General features: G+C 33.9%; 2 protein-coding genes across 3 annotated transcripts; both read right to left on the reverse strand.

Moving 5' to 3' along the window:
- Window positions 1-1,493: 1,493 nt before the first annotated feature.
- LOC131617543 (26S proteasome non-ATPase regulatory subunit 14 homolog) lies at window positions 1,494-4,240 on the reverse strand. 2 transcript variants are annotated; one of them, XR_009288610.1, is made up of 7 exons: window positions 3,993-4,240; window positions 3,715-3,892; window positions 3,325-3,396; window positions 3,106-3,190; window positions 2,701-2,854; window positions 2,259-2,494; window positions 1,494-2,022 (listed from the first exon to the last, which is right to left on the reverse strand). XR_009288610.1 is itself a non-coding variant. In XM_058888816.1 (4 exons), exons 1-3 carry the CDS (start codon window positions 4,003-4,005, stop codon window positions 3,336-3,338), a joined length of 252 nt encoding a protein of 83 aa, XP_058744799.1. In that variant the 5' UTR covers window positions 4,006-4,240; the 3' UTR covers window positions 2,902-3,190; window positions 3,325-3,335. The 2 variants fall into 2 exon arrangements, 1 of the variants encoding a protein (XP_058744799.1); XM_058888816.1 differs by lacking the exons at window positions 1,494-2,022; window positions 2,259-2,494; window positions 2,701-2,854 and having other exon boundaries at window positions 2,902-3,190.
- A 925-nt stretch (window positions 4,241-5,165) lies between these two features.
- Window positions 5,166-6,073, reverse strand: LOC131619426 (transcription factor MYB1-like). The gene is made up of 3 exons (XM_058890521.1): window positions 5,947-6,073; window positions 5,736-5,865; window positions 5,166-5,643 (listed from the first exon to the last, which is right to left on the reverse strand). Exons 1-3 carry the CDS (start codon window positions 6,068-6,070, stop codon window positions 5,166-5,168), a joined length of 732 nt encoding a protein of 243 aa, XP_058746504.1. The 5' UTR covers window positions 6,071-6,073.
- Between the last annotated feature and the right edge of the window lie 11,425 nt (window positions 6,074-17,498).

Here is a 17,498-nt window from a genome sequence, read left to right on the forward strand (position 1 = left end):
CTCCGCTAGTTTTGAAGTGAATCAGAATTTTTTTTAAACAATAGTTAATATAGTTGAAAATCTATAATATTATTTAAAAAGAACACTATAGAGAGTTTTTTATTTGAGGAATAAAACACTACAAAAAAAAGTCACCTGCCACGGCCACGAAACTGCGACTATATGCAAAATAACCGTGGTGTAACACTTTGGCCACGGAAAACTAACTGTGGGATATGCGGGCGTGGCCTAAAGTATAATCCACGGTTTTCTTGTTTGTGCCACGTTTTATGGACATCTGTGGCTTGTATAGGCCACGATTTAGGTATCTTGATTAAGGTCGCGGTTTGTCTTTGGCCTCAGTTACAAATTGTGGCCAGATCGTAAGACCACAATTCTCATACATTTTAATGTATAACATACAGTTTAGTTGCCTAGGTCTTGCCACGGTTTGTTTATGGCCACTAATTAAAACCGCGGCTAAGTATTACACACGGTTTTACACCATTCAAGTAGGCCACGGTTTGGAACTAACACACCTAAATGTTGATCTAAACTTTATGATCAAAATATAAAATAAACAAGAATTGTATACATGCGTTGAAAACAAATTAGATAAAACACTTAACACCAACCATGTTTTATAAATACAATTCTAGCATTATGCGATCATGAAAGTATCATAAATGTACTTCTAGATTGAAGACAACCAAATACAGAGCTACTAATAGTTTTACACCATGACTAATGAGTTCAAAGGTATAGTATATAGTTGCGGTTCAGTCTCAAATAGCCAGTGGAAACTGTTAGAACAAGATTTGTTCTGATCAATATTCTTTGTTTTGATGATAATATTATATATGAATTTTGTATAAGATAATGTGGTACTCTAATCCTTTGCATTTTCCATTTCAGGAAATATATAAAGAGTATGCACAAATCAGCGTTCAGAAGCAACTAACTCTGGAAGTTCTGGATGGCTTCATCAGAACATGCTCTGGCAAAACATCAGAAGATGATCAAGCAGAATCAGAACATGAACTGAAAGCATCAGAAAAATGAAAGTCAGAAGAACAAGCTCTGAAGTTCTGATGGTATCACGCTCAAGCTCTTCAAAGTCAGAAGACAAGAAGATGCTCTGCACCAAGCTGTTGACTCTGATATTCAAACGTTGTTATATACAAAATCTGAGTCCAGAAGAAAGTACAAGATGAAAGACTGAAACATCTAATCTCTGACTGACAAAAGGAACGTTAGAAGCTATAAAAGGAAAAGTCAGTAAAAGCAGGAAAAACAAGGCTCGAGGTAGTTGACAAAAGTGTGAAACATTAAATGCAGAGCTGTACTATTCACGCAAAGCATTAAATGCTCCCAACGGTCATCTCCTCAGTTGAGGTAAATCACTCTAAGGGGGTGGACTGGAGTAGTTTCGTTAACAACAAACCAGGATAAAAATAATTGTGTTCATTGTTTTTATCTTACAAGTTTTTGATGTCACACTTATTCAACCCCCCCTCCTTTCTAAGTGTTTTTCTATCCTTCAGAAACAACTAGTAGGTACAACCTTCCCTAAATTAATTCTTTTCAAAGATCTTTTCATGGCCAAAGTGGGTTTATAACTTGCAATCATAAGAACATCGTTACATAATCTTTCCAATCAAAACAGTTGCATAATATGCTCAGTTCAAAAGTAACAGGAGCATCTAAAATTCATGCTTCAGTGAGCCAAGTACAATTTCAAAACCAATGATGCACCACATAAATCCACGCAGATTCGGAATGGTCCAAAAGCATAAAAGTCATCATCAAAACCAACATGGACTCGGGTGTACCTAACGAGTTGAAGGCTCAGAATTCAAAGTCTTACAAACGAAAAAATACTAACATAACAACTAATATACTAACGATGAAAATTATTGGCGAAAAGTAGTTACCTATAACACTATGAGTTGATTGAGAGCCTTGGAGAATTGCAGCTACTCCAAAATCACCAATTTTCACTTTATTGCTTGTATGCTTACTCGCTAATACTTCTTCCGATATCTGCACATGTTAAAAAATTATCAATTACAGGAACTTGAGACGACCCAGATGAATTATTTCAACAAAAACATAACAAAATTGAAAGCCTAATATACAAAAAGTTACTTTCTTAGTGATCCTGATGTGAACATTTCTGTAATGAAATTGAGCTTTTTTGCTCACAAGTAATGAAATAGCTATTACCATTCCTAAGAGATAATAAAAAACTCATAAATTATAATTTGGTTCTTACTTACCAATCCAATCCATCCCATAATGAGTCACTAGTTAGCCCGTGCAAAACTGAATCAGTTGGTACAAAATCAACAACCAACACAACAAAGGTGAAACTGCATCCTCATCTTCCTGCATCCTCATCAGAACCTGCATCCTCATCAGAACCTGCATTCTCATCTTCCTGCATCCTCATAAAAACCTGCATCCTTATTCCTCTGCGTCCCAAAGGAAACTCGCATACGCCGCTTGCACATGACTGACATGTCATCACATGAAAACACAAACAACTGTTAGAATGATTTTCTAACATCTAAGGTTGTTTTTAATATAGAGATCACATTTGATAATGGTTTTATTTGGAGGTTCTCTTATGCATCAGGAAATATACCATTACAATAAATTAAAAATATGAAGAGTAAAGACAACCAGGACCACTTCACTATAAAAATGGCAGCAACTTACAGGTTCCTTCAAACCATAAGAAACTCAACAGAAAATGAACCATTGGCTGATATGAACTATCTGCGGTAACGGTGGCGTTTGAATTGAAGTACACATGCAGAATTCCACGTTCAAATGTGCACTTCAAATGTACACATGATTGCAGAATTCCATGCTGGAAATATAAACAGTTGTTAGAAATTAAATGAACAATATGTGCCCTATCACTATCATTCTACATACTCTTAAAGTTAAGACGGATAATAATGACTTTTTTAATTGCAAGCGAAAACCCAGGGATTTTTATAGGGAAACCTTACGCATTGATAATTGTAGATCCAACCTTACACAACAAATCATGTGGGGTGAAGGTTAACTACTAAGTAGAGCATATACATGTGACAACAAACAAACTCAGAAGCATACCTACACCGTTGATCAGATGTTGTAGTCATTTGCATAGTCTCCCCTGTTACAATATGTTCTAAACTTTTGCCAACAAAGAAACAACCTACATGCACAGAAACACAGTCCTTAAGCAGATGACTTGTGCATAAGTAGGCATCATCAAGGACCTAGATATATAATACATCTCTACAATTATATTATAGGTACATATAAACATATATTACCAATTTACTGTACCTCTGTGTTCTTTAAAGAGGCCAAAGTGACACAAGCCCGGGAAAGAAAAAAATCTCCAGCCAATACTGCCAACTGCAACAAAAGTATACCCAAGAAAAGCTCAAGCAAGTTACACCCACCATGATATCACAGTTTACATGTAAAAAGTAGTGAACAATTATGATCAACTGGAAAATAGTATGCAAGCAACAAAAATAACAACTTGATACACTACCTTATTTCTCATGACTGCTAAAACAAAGAGAACATAAGTAATCATTAAAATTTAACAATTACAAGCAGCTGAAGTCAGTGAACCTAACTACGCACATCAACGATCCAAGTAAACTATCACATAGTAGAATTGAAGAGAATGCTTCACTCAAAACAATAACTTGATTACAAAAATACCTTCCAGTTTGTTTCAACATATCAAGCATATTAGTTTGAAAAACATGATCAACAACTTCAACACTAACACCAGTCCCACTCTGCGACATAGAAAACACATCAACAACACGAACAGTATACTCATCCACAAACTCTCCCAACATCAAACCCATAACCTCCATAGGAACACCAACCCTTCCTATATTCAACCAAAAAATTAGGGTTTCGAAAATTAGGACTATATGAAATTGAATGAACAGATCGAAAACATTATAGAAGAATTGAAGAATAATGTATACCATGTTTGAGCATTTTGAGAACAGATCGACAATTAATGAATCATTTTGAGCCATTCGATGAGACTAGATCTGTTGGTGGAGGGAGAAAAGCGCCGCCGATGGGTGATATGAAGAGGTTTGCGAGTGGGTGTGAAGCTTTTTCGAGTTTCAATTGGAAAGTTATGGTTGAGACGGAGGAAATCGATTGGAGGGATTGTTTTACTGATGGAGAAGATGATGAGATGTTGATCTGGTTCTCTGCACCGATTGAAGATACGAGAAGAAAAATTAAGTCAGACGCATCTCACCTATATTTAGGTTTTCAATCTATTTTTTTTAATCTAAAAAAAATAGAAAAAGAAAATAAATAATGGGAGGGAAATTTTTTTAAAAAAGGGAAGTTTTAGCTGGGTGTATTATATTGGATTTGGACCACAGTTTGTCGTTAAAATTATAAGGCTGCAGTTTTCCTTTGCGGACATATCTACAGTTGCATAACCGTGGCAAGTTGAAGGAAAGACCACAGTTTCCCATTCCGAATTTAATATTTTATAAAATAAATCTACGATTTGAAAACCCTGACCAAATCATGTATGTGGCCACAGTGGCTGTGAAAAATTTTAGCGTGGTCGGAGGTCAAAAATGTTGTAGTGAAAGGATAGTATAAGTGAAATACTTAAAATGACAAAAAAAGAATTTTTTTACAAAAGACAAAATACATTAAAAAAATAATAAATGAAGCATGTGTTTAGAATAGTGCAATGTTTTATTCTTTATTTTTTATGAGAAAGAAACAGAAAAAGGTTTACCAAAATGTAAGCAATTTGTCACATGCACATTAAGAGCAAGGTTGCTCCAGAAATAGTACGGTTGGAGTAAAATGCATATGATTATGCATCTCAAATAAAGTATTTGCATTGGAGATGCCTAAGGTTCATATCATCATTGCCACACAAACACCAACTCACATAAGAACAGAAATAAAACAACATCAATACAATTTTCCCAGCACACCAAAATTAATACAATTTATTCAGCCCCAAATTCACAGTTTGTGAGTATTTAATGCATCTTTTTTCTACTACTCAACTTATTGATACCACACTAAAAAAATCACATATAAATCACCCTTAGACAAATGCAATAGCATGCAAACCATATTGTTCTTATTTTCAACTCCATCACTTTTCCACCTTAAAGATCCCAAAGGAAATTAGAATTCCAGTAGGAATCACTGATAGTGGGGCTATTAGCAAAAAAATCCTCCACATTTGAAAACTCAAAAGTAGAATTATTCTCTTGTAATAAGGAGCAGGAACCAATTTCCTCATAGCTTGTAGAGAGTACCTCATTACCAACACATGGTTGTGCATCACCAATATTCTCACAGTCTCTTGGAACATTACCATCTTCACTTGAAGATGCTATAGCGAGTTTTGATGCACTGCCATTACTCACAAAATTGTGCTTCCCATTCAACCAAGGTGAATTTGTTGAAAAGGTTAGAGGTCTAGGTTTGATAAATTCATGTGCTTTCATGGTTTCTTTAAATTTTTCTTTTTCTTCATTTTCTTCTTTTTCAGAAACCACTTTCTTGCGCAAGTTTGTGTGCCAATAATTCTTCACATCATTAGCTGTTCTACCCGGAAGCCTTCCAGCAATCAATGACCATCTATATCATGATTAATAGCTGAGATATTAGTAATAATTAATAGGAGCATATATGATGTAATATTAATATATTTTTTTATCATGATAGTATACCTATTTCCTAAGAGTTTGTGTAACCTTAAAATCATATCAATTTCATCTTCCTCAAAACTTTCTCTATTGATTGTTGGGTTTAAATAATTCATCCATCTCAATCTACAACTTTTGCGGCACCTATTCAAACCTACATAGAGTAACAAATTTTAACATTAGGATATATATAAAATATGAATTATGCATGACAATTGTACTGTAGTGTATATACCTGCTATTTTAGGAACTAAATGCCATTTTCCTTCACCATACTTGTTAATGCAAGCTATGAGAAGCTTATCTTCTTCATATGTCCATGCACCTTTTCTCACACCTATGCTCTTACTTTTCTCCATATTCAATTGATATCTATACGTTTTCCTTAATAGTCCAAAGAAAAGTATATGGCATCATCTTTAGCCCTCATAATATATATGTGCTTTGAAAGAAACTGTGCGAGAGGGACAGATCATTGTTATATTAACTCCTTGTGTTAAATTATTAAAACACCCTTTACAAATTTCTAAGATATTAAAAACATCTAATCATAACCGATCTAAGAGTGTATCTTTCTTTTTAATATATACTAAAGTTAGCAAGAGTTTACCTCTAGATATTTTTTCGGAGGTCCTTGTTAGATGCACATTTAAGAAAACTATTTTGCTAGGGAATAACAAATGTTAGGTAAAATGGTAGAGTAGATTTTTGATGCGGTGGAGTAGGTCTCCGATGCGACGACACGAGATGGCATGCAAGATTAGCATTTCAACATCTAACGTCCAAGTAAGTAAAAAGTGAGGTTATGGTTTAGAGAATATATTAGATATCACGTGTGATGCCTTATATGTGAGGGACGGTTATGAACATCCCTTGCTTTTCGGCGTGGAATGTAGGGGGTCGTATGATAACATCTAACGGTAGGCAGAAGCCCATATCATGAATTTAATTTATGGGTCTAGAGCAGAGTTACATTGTACCTTTAATGGCTTGGCAGAGTGATTTTGGACCGATGATTGGGCTTTTCCCTTTTTGGGCATGTGGTCGGCCCATAACAGTTGCCTTTAATGTTTGTTGTGGTGTATAAATGGGAAGTCTTTTAGAAAACTGAGCCGAGTATGTGGATGTATGTGCTTACAGGTATCAATTTGAAGATCTTGCTGATAACCTTCATAAAGTTCCGTTGATGACAACACCAATGATTTCTGAAGTCAGTGATGATAACTTTACAACTTTCTGATGACAGTGATCAAACTTAAAGACATCTCAAGCCTCATCTAGTAGAATAATTAAGAGTCTTTTGAAGTGCTTATATGATCGATATATCTGGCAAGGGATCTTGAAGACTTCAGATTTGTGAAAGAGAGGAAGTGTGAAAGCTCGCCTCATGTCTCTCTAAGTAATTTGAGTTTTGTGAAAGTAGGAGAGTGACTTCTAAGATACTAAAGGAAACCCCCCTTTCTCTCTCTCTCTCTCTCTCTCTCTCTCTCTCTCTCTCTCTCTCTCTCTCTCTCTCTCTCTCTCTCTCTCTCTCTCTCTCTCTCTCTCTCTCTCTCTCTCTCTCTCTCTCTCTCTCTCTCTCTCTCTCTCTCTCTCAAACAAGAAGCCAACTGATTGAGTCATTAAAATCGCTTGCGGATCATTTCCTTTTTTGGTGTTTTCATCTCCTATACAAAGGTGGCATCTCCTCTCCTCATTACACACCAAATATTTGAAGCTTCATATTTCTTTGGAATTTTTCTCTCTATTTTCTTTCATTCTTTCTTAAAAAAATATTTTTCTTTCACTTTAATTGCCTTGGTGCCTTTGAGTGAAAGCATGCTTGTGAGAAGATTTTATTAGTGTCGTGATGTTGTTATTATACTTAAGAGTGTTATCATAAAATCTCTGTGTTGGTTTTAAGAGCTTTCCTTGAAATAGTTATGTTTGGCTCTTGAGATAAGTCTGGAAAGTCTCTAATTGGTTCGTTAGCTTAAACTGAATAAAAGCTTTCTATTTGGTTGTGGATAAGCTTTTGTAAAATCTCAAGATTAGATTGTATCAAGGTTCATGGGCATAACATGTAAAAACATAAAATTTATAGTCAAAATCTTAAAAAGATCTATTAAGGACAGGAGTAGGCCAACATTCGGCTGAAATTGGATAAATCACTGGTGCAATATCCCTAAACCCTTATCTCTTTAGTCCTGCGATTTACTTTATTGCTTCACATTCCGCTACTCAATTTACTCTAATATTAAAGAATACTAACAAGATAAGTTGTTTAAGTAACAAAACTCTAAAATTAATTGTGAATCTTAAATATCACACTTAACACTACAATAAATAACACTTTTTATAAAGAAACTTTCATCTCCAACATGATAAAAACCAAGAGGATAATGCCTGGGAGCGCAATATTTTATTTTTTAATAAGATAAACAACATGTTACGTCATTGTTATAAAAAACTAAGGTAACACAACTATAACTTATCGCCTTTTTTATCTATAAAAAATTAATAATCCTGTTACTTCGATTTTCTTGAGAACCGAGGTAATATAGCTATAAGAAACCTCGCTTCGAATCCCTGTTGCCGCATTTAAAACTTTTTTCAACAATTTATCACTTGACATCTTTTTCAGATGCCATGTTTTTTTTGTTAGTTAGTAATGCTCAAAAACTTTGTTATCAATAAACAAGAATAGACAATAATAGAAAAAATAAATATTTCATTGATAATAATAATAATAATAAAAAAACAAAGAAAACTACTCAACAAATTCAAATTTCTCAGTCCACTTTACATCAACATTACCCCTAACTATCCCTTATAGAAAAGTTTAGAAATAACTCTTCCATAAGGTATGAGGAAAGTCATTTCTTTCTGAGAAGTATTTATCATTTCCTTCAAGAAGTTGAAAATGGTTAGAGGAAGATTAACTTTGATGTTGTAGGTGAGGAATAACAAGAGGTGCTTTTCATACCAAGTAAGCGTTTCAGGCCTTTCTCTCTTGGGCGGAGATTTTCCACTAGAAGTTGAAACCAAAATTTTGCAATAGGGAGTAAGAAGCAGGACTAGAGAGCTTATTTTGGTTGGCATAAATTAGGTGAGTTTGAGTTGAGTAGACACTTTGAATTCATAGTGTTTAACACAACTACTCGTCTTTTGACAGTTGATTGTCATTACAATTAGTGATAGAGTAATAAAGAAATGAGAGCCATTGACATATGACTGGATGACTTCATCATGACCAATTGGCACAACATAGATATTCATCCAGAACTCTTTAACGAGATTAGTGTATATGGGGCCATGAAGAATGTAAAAGTAACCATTCAATCTCTGTTTGTTAACAACTTTCTTTAGTTCAAAACGATCGAAATCATTGAAATCTACATGCTTTTCATTGATTACGAACAACAGATTTGCATCCATTTTTGAAACAATAGGACTTTGAAACAAGGAAACAAGACACAGAGAGTTGGTAATGAGACTTTAAAAATAGGAAAAGAATTTGAAACAATGTTTGAAGACACAACGAGACATTTAAATAGCACAAAAGTCTCTTTTAGAATCTAAAAGAGACGTTATGACTTGAATATAGATGATCATTGCCATTCTAGTGATATGATTCCAATGCTTGCGTGCTGCGTCAGTGTTCTAACCTCTCTTTTAATTGTATTTTTTATTTGTAAATTAATTGTTCTAACCCATCTATTTTCCAAAAAACCAAGGGAACATTGGAACCTCTATTTTAATTGTATTTTTATTTGTATTTAAATGTTATAACTCGTCAATTTTCCTAATAGTCGAGAGAACATTTAGCATTAAATTTAAGGATATATATATCAAATCCTTGCCATCTATTTCATGACTATCAACGCCTAAGAAATTATCATTAGTGATCCACGTGAAACATAAATAACTTCCATTATAAAAGCATTAAGAAACATCATAAAACGCTTGAAACTATCATCCACTTTAAGATTTGCAATAGTCTTTAAGAGAAAATCATTTATTTATCTAATCCTTTTTTTTGTTCCCCAGAATATTATGCACCCATCATTTGATATTCTCTAGAATATCAAGGATTTGAAGATCCAACATCATGAAGAGTTTAAGGTTTGCAAGAGTGTTTTCCATGAATAGTTCTCTATGATGGATTACTAGAGCAGAAGATTATTTGGGTGCAAGGTTTGTGCTCTTAAGTATTTATTTGAATAGAAAATTATTTATTTATCCAACCCTTTTTTTGTTCATATCAGAAACAAATGCAAGCAAAAGCCATATAGAATACCCTTTTTTAACTTGGAGAATATCAATGGATTGAAGATCTAACATATGATCTTCACGGTCAATTAATTTTTTTCCGTGTAAAAAATATAATATTCTGGATAAACACTATAGTTTATAAACAAATTATTTTATTAATGTTCTGTGTAAACAATATAACGAGTTTTATTAAAAAATTAATAACCCCTCGATTTTCTTAATAAATCGAGATAAAAAATCACTGGTTTTTGTAAATAATAAAAATGTAGAAGCTGGGGTTCTAACCCATGCGCTAATAAAATTAGACCTCAGTGTTTTAATCACTGAGGTGATAAGTCTTTACTTTTTATGACGACCTTGTTTACCTTGCTTCTAATGCCGAGGTAAAAGGCATTTCGCGTCCGATGTTAGATGCATTATTTGTCGTAGTGTAACCCCTTCTTGTACTTGAACTAACCTATCCAACAAGTGGCATAAAAGCCCAACACTTGTTAAAAACTAATCGCCATAGGAAGAAAAATGACTTCGAGCTATTTACTATAAAAATCTTTATCCTTCAATGGAGAAGTGTATAGTTTGTGAAAAGAGAAAATGAATTTTTTCATAAAAGGGATGAATCGTGGCATTTGCAAGGTTGTGAAGGAAGGTCTGTTTATTCCTACACACAAAGTTAATGGAGTTCTAGATTACAAACCTAAAAAGGATTTGACCAAATATGATAAAGAAAATGTGAAGTGCAGTTTGAAGGCTAAAGCTGCAGTCACTACCGCTCTTGGTCTTGATGAGTTTTTGCGAGTTTTTCACTGCGAGATTGCAAAAGAAATGTGAAACATCCTCCAAATTACCCATAATGCAACTGTAGAGGTAAAGATGGTAAGGTTTGGAACGTTAATCTATGATTATAACTCTTCATATTGAAACTTGAAGAGATCATTAATCAAATGCAAACACAATTTAGCCATATTGTGAGTAATATGAGAACTTTGGGAAAAACATTTTCAAATGTGTAACTACATGTAATAATTCTTTGATGCTTAAGCCGTAGTTGGCAACCCAAAGTCACTCCAATTTGTGAACTTACAGATTTAAAGACTATGGACACACACTCTTTTTGGAAAATTACAAAAACACGAGATGAAACTAAAAAGACTTGCTGACGACGAAGAAGATGACAAGAAAGAGAGAAAAGTATTATACTAAAACCTACAAGAATTAAATAAATGGAGTCAAAAGATAAAGATTGTTAAAGTAAAAATAATGAATTCATGTTTCGAAAATTCAAAGAATTCCTAAAGCACGAAAAACAAACTTTAATGCTCTAGATGCAAAGTGAAGAAAGTCTCTCTTCATTCCTACATATCATCAATGTGGAGATAAAGGGAACATAAGATGAAACTTCCCTCAAAACTTGAGAAGAAAATTAAATCAAAGAAAATTCAAGAAATCTTAGAAAAAACTAAAAAAAACATACATATCCTGGGATAACGATGATATGGAATCCTCTGATAAGGAATAAGCAAATATATGTCTCATGGAAAATCATCAAGACGATGATGTAACCTCTCACTTTTCTCATCAAGATTTATTTATCATTTTCAAGAAGCTAACAATAGAAACAAGTAAGCTCGAACAAATCATATCTACCTCCAAATACACCATTTTTTCCTTTAAATTGAGAAACAAAAAACTTATTGGAAGAAATACAAAGTCTTAGAGAGATAGATAGATATAGAGAAAGAGAGATATATAAAGAGAGATAGAGAGATAGGGAGATAGATAGATAGAGAGAGAGAGAGAGAGAAGACGATCAAATTAAATTTTTTTACACTTTAAATGAAGATGATGAACTTGACAAGTGCAACAAATCTGATAATTTGAAAAATGAAATTTGCGATCTTCAAAAGACACTTGTCAATTTCACCAAGGGGAGAGATAACTTGAATATTCTGTTAGGAAACCAAATAACGTCTTAAAATAAGGATGGTCTTGGTTATGAACCTAATAACAATAGTATAATTGTTTTAAAATTTCCTTTCAAAAATAGTATGACTATAGAAGAACTCATACATATTACCTTTGGTGAACTAACCCTTAGTCGGAAGAAGTAGATGTTGTTAAGTGTGCAGATATATTTGAAATAACATCCTTGTACGATGATGATGAAGGGAAATAAAAATATCAAAGACAAGAGGAAGTAAGAAGTCCCAATGGAGAGACTTAATTCGAAGAAGTCAACTTAGAGAATTAATAGAATGAAGGATCATTAAAGACCATCCCATTGAGAGTGTTAAAGGAGATATTTCTAAGGTAATTATATCTCAACACACTCTTAGAAAGGTAAGTAACCTTCTGGCTTTGTTTCACTAATGAGCATTAGTCTCTTGATATGCAAGAAAGGTTAAATCAATTTGAAAGAAACAACATTTGGGAACTCGTTCCGAAAGCTAATTGAGTGATTAGAACCTCAGTGGATCTTTCGTAAAATGTTTGATGCTTTTGGAAATGTTATGAGAAATAAAACAAGACTTGTTAAGAATGGTTATAGTCAATATGACGGCAATATATTTTGATGAAACATATGCCCCTATAGCTCGATTAGTAACCATAAGAATGTTTCTAGCCTTCTTATGCATTACATTTTCTTCCAAATGTATGTAAAATGTTGGACTTTGAATGGTTACATCCAGAAAGAATTGTATGTTGATAATCCTCCCGTTTTTAGAACTTTTCTTAGTTATGCTTTCAAAATGAAAAAGGCTCTCTACGATCTAAAGCAAGCTCTTAAAGTTTGGGTTGATAGTCAGAGTAATTTTTTTGCTTGAAAACAAGTTTCTAAGAAGGAAGAATGATACAATCACTAATCCATAATAATGCTGAGAAAAATAAATTTCCTATCTGGATCTTGATTTGTATACAACCTTTATGTCGAACTCTCTGCAAAATATTTACTCGATTCTCGCTTATTGAATCTTCTAGCTTCACAAATCTGCTCCATGTCTTCGTGTGTAGCAATCACCCTTGATCCCGCTAATTTCTTGAGCAATGAACTATCCGAAGATTCAGAAGAACTCCTACTATGTTTGTAGGCTTTCACACATCACTAACAAGGTTAACTTGGAGAGAAGAACCTCTTTTTTCATTGGAATTTGCGACTACCACTCAAAACAACCATAATCTTGCAAAATTTCTGAAAATCTTTACCAAACTTTCAAGAAATGTTAGTTTTAAGACAAATCTCCCTCAATAATTACAAATCTCCATGATCAAGATCTGAAATCAATCTAGAGGTTGAAGATGAAAGAAAAATCTATTTGCAAGAGATTTACAGTTTTCAAAAATGGAGGTTGTTGAGTTCACAAAGTCACACTTAGTCATGAGATTTCTTAATGGGAAAGACATGACAAAAATAATTTATATGTGATGGAGATCATGCACAAAATAGGTGAAAATGATGGTTAGATTCGAGTCAAAAGCATTTGTGATTTTAGTCAAATGAGCAACTAGAGTGGAACAAGATCAACATAACAAAAAGCTACCCATTTCCCGTGATTCGAGTCATGAATGCTCATGATACGAGTCATGTATAAATATTGATTTGAATCAAATTGGTCAGAACCAACCAGGAAAAAGTGAGAAAAATGTGTGATTTGAGTCCTATAGAAAGTGTGATACGAATCAAATGAGGCACTGGCTAACATGACTTGTGTGATTCAAATCATGTGCGACTTATGATTTGAGTCATAGTGTTTCATGATTTGAATCATGTGTAAATCGTGATTTTGAGTCACAAAAACCAGAATTTTCTATTCTCCTCTGTTTGATTTTATATGAGTATATATTGTGAGTGATTCGAATCACACACAATAAATCACAATTTTTTTTTAAGTTTTTCAAAATAGTTTTACCTTATAGTTTTACATGGTGGCTGCCTTGGAGTTTTAGGTTACAATGCTTCTATTTATAACCTTGTACCCAACTGGTTTTGGGTTTCTAATCACAACAAATATGCTGTTACAAATTTACAAAAGATTCTCCTACAAAATAGATCTTTAATCAAATCTTCCTAATTAATCTCCAAAATTAGAAAGTCTTCATTCAAACATATTTTGATTTGATTCTTCTTGATTCTTCTTTGCGCCACATATGATTGCATAATATCGGTTAGTAATATTATGTAGCTGTCAATTACTTGAAGTAACTGAAAGATAAGCCTTAGCGCGATGTCGAATGGAGCATGTTTCGACATCTTCTTTTACATGTTGCTCCCAGATGTTGAAATACTTCAACACAACCTGTTTTCTCTTACAAGTATAATTCCTACTCAACTAATTACTGCTATATTATGTTTACCTAACATAATGCCAACTCAGATAATAGAGAACTAACAGTAATACATGTACAATTTAATTCATATATATATTAGCAATGAGACATTGAAATTCTGTTATGACAGACTCAGATGTCATTCACGATGTCAAGACATCTGATCTGTTATTAATGTAGCAGAGGCAGAATAGAAAGATCCCTCATTTATTAATTACTCCTAAACCGGAGTCAATGAGACCTGGGATCACACGTGTTTAGTAAATATAACCAGATTGTAACATTTATATGGTTCTGTTCAAGAACAGCTAACACTTCTGAACCTGATGTTATAAACGATGTCATAACATTCATAACTGAACAAAGAATGCAGAAGATAAATAACACAGTTAATTGTTAACCCAATTTGGTCTAACTACCTACTCTGGGGGCTACCAAGCCAAGAAGAAGATTTCACTATCAGTAGTACTATTTTATGTAAACAACCTCTGATTTACAGATAAAAAGACTCTGGTTTACCTAGTCACTACCCAATGCAATCTTTATCTCAGAACTCCATCCAAGACAAAAAAACCTCTGCTCACTCCCTAGTGATACCTAACTGTTACAACCCTGCAACAACTATTTACACAATTAACAATGAACAATAACTTGATCTTGCTTCACAACTTCGATCAAGAATACAATATTCAAATCTTACCTATAGGTTTTGAGTGAGGACAATCACTTCTCTTACCTACAGGTTTTGAGAAGGACATGGCAGCCATCCCCCAACCTGGGTAGTCTACCTATAGAAACCCTAATGACTACATCGTTTCTAAATAAGGTTTTCTATCTAAAACTAGGTTACAAAGATTCTTATTTATAACCTGATCCCAATTGGACTTGGGCTTACAAATCGCAGCACTCCTTGCTGTTACAAATATGCATAAATATTCTGCTACAAATAAGGTCTTTTAATCATGAGTTTCCTAATTATCTCCTAAATTAGAAACTGCTGAATCTTCAATCTTCTAATCTGATTCTTCCTGAATCTTCAATCTTCTGATATGATTCTTCCTGAATCTTCAATCTTCTGATATGATTCTTCAAATATTCTTTTGACCTTTAAATTTGTGCCGCATAGGATTACAAAATATTCTTCGAATATCCTGTATCTGTTGAGTACAAACTGTATCTGCAGGCGCGATGTCATGAGTTGATGTCATGACATTCCATATAACATCTTGCTTGTACCTGTTTTGTTTATTTTATATTTGCAAGATTCACAATTATATTATATTTTACTGCTATTATGTTTTAGCCAAACATAGATGCCAATCAGCCAATAAAAGCACTAATAATCTCCCCCTTTGGCATATTTTGGTTAAAACTAAACATTCACTAAAGTGCAGCAAAACATAACTACTTCAACTTTCAAGACACCAAGGAAGAACATAATTTTACATTCTCAGAATTGGGCTTTAATCCATAACTTCTGTTCTTCAGGACTTGAACCATATCATAACATCTTCAGTCTGCTACAAAATCCTTTGTTTCTTTTTACAGTAGCAAAATCAGAAGATGATATTCTCTCCCCGTTTTTAGACACAATATGACAAAGAATGGACCGATGTCATAATATGCAGTGGAACACCTTCATGCAACACTGATGTTCACGAGGAAGATGATGGGAGAAGACCCGCTTCTTGAAGGACCAATGGTGGCATAAGGGACCCCTTCCTCAGTCTTGTACCAGAAACCGAATCCTAGCATAGACCTAGAGAGAGGACATGAGTGAAAACTGTCCACCAGTCCTAGTAACTCAGAACACAAATCACAATTGTGTTCATAACTCAGATCATAAATCACAACGAAAATGATTCCTATACTGAAGGTTGTATATGATGGAACATCTTTGTTGTTATTGCAGAAAAACCCATGGTAGAGACCATCAACATCCCCAACCCATGTTTTTCTTTTTCTGAATAGGTTTTGGCACAACAATCCATCACAATACCAAACCCAGACACGACTCATAAGAACACACACGAACGACATTTTGAGAGAGTTTGATTTATGCAATTCATGGAGACGCTATTATATAGCCATTGGAGATTATAGGAAATAACGATGGTCTTTGGTCTTGTTCAAAGGTCAATCGGTTAATTAAGAAACATTTCCAAAACCAATTACTCTTTCCAAAGCAGTTTTTGACTGTTTTTCTGATAGGAGTTATCTTGAAATACCAATGCATGCATAGTCATTGATTGTACTTTACACCGATCACTGATGTGTAGATAAACTTCAATTCAGATTTCCTTGTTTGACTTAGAAGATCCAATGTCTTTAAACATGTCATGACATCCTGTCAGACATTGTCACTTTTCTTTCCTTTAAGCATATAGCTCAAGATTCTGTAAAAGATTGAGACAGAGCATCTTTTGGACCAATTAACAGACTCCCTACTTACTCACTAGTCATAGACATAGACTTCTGTTGTTCTGAACACCTTGAGACTGTTAGACACACAGCTACCTCATTAGTGTTGAGAAGGAATCGTGGTTACCAGTTGCACGTGGTTAGCTTGAACCATTCACAAATAGCTGACAAAAGTATCACATTTTCTTCATGATGTTAAAGTATTTTTAACCAAGAAACTTTTCTTGACAAAAGAAGTTACTCCCCCTATCCGAGATAGTCTGAGCTTCCCCAACGGAATAAGCTTGAAATGATGAATGGAAAATATAAGACTCATCTTCATATCTTCAAGAGCCGCACCCTCTGTTCAACAATCCTGTTGAACACACTCACTATAGCAAATTTGTTCCTTACAATAAATACTTACACCAGAAGTAGAATGCCATAAGTTTCATAAGTTTCATCTCTTTCTTCAACAGATCCTTGCCTAACAACTTATCTCCTTCAGAAACGATCAACTGATGACCTCTTGATACTAGAAGCACACACAAAGAGGTTGCCACAATCTCAACAAACAGAATTGCCACTCCTTGAACTTTGTTGAGCATAACCTTACCATGTTTGAATCAGATCATGGCCTGCTTAAGAAAATTCGAAATCCTTCTTGATATGGTGTTTTTCAATCTCACACCTTGATTAACATGCTCATTGATCAGAAGTGATTCTCCTTTATCCTTAGCTGTGTAGATCCGATCATAGAACTTTTGTCTTCATAGTCATGTTCACTAAGTAAAGTCTTCATCATGAAAG

Source organism: Vicia villosa, linkage group LG7, assembly GCF_029867415.1.
Source record: "Vicia villosa cultivar HV-30 ecotype Madison, WI linkage group LG7, Vvil1.0, whole genome shotgun sequence".
Classification (NCBI taxonomy): domain Eukaryota; kingdom Viridiplantae; phylum Streptophyta; class Magnoliopsida; order Fabales; family Fabaceae; genus Vicia; species Vicia villosa.

What these genes read in the sequence shown, in the direction of transcription:
- LOC131617543 (XM_058888816.1), bottom strand. An exon ending in ATGTTGAAACAAACTGGAAG is followed by an intron (nt 3,397 to 3,714) that starts GTATTTTTGTAA and finishes CTTTTGTTGCAG; the next exon opens with TTGGCAGTATTGGCTGGAGA.
- LOC131619426 (XM_058890521.1), bottom strand. Translation starts at nt 6,070, where the DNA reads ATGGAGAAAAGTAAGAGCATAGGTGTGAGAAAAGGTGCATGGACATAT. An exon ending in TTTAGTTCCTAAAATAGCAG is followed by an intron (nt 5,866 to 5,946) that starts GTATATACACTA and finishes TACTCTATGTAG; the next exon opens with GTTTGAATAGGTGCCGCAAA. An exon ending in CACAAACTCTTAGGAAATAG is followed by an intron (nt 5,644 to 5,735) that starts GTATACTATCAT and finishes ATCATGATATAG; the next exon opens with ATGGTCATTGATTGCTGGAA.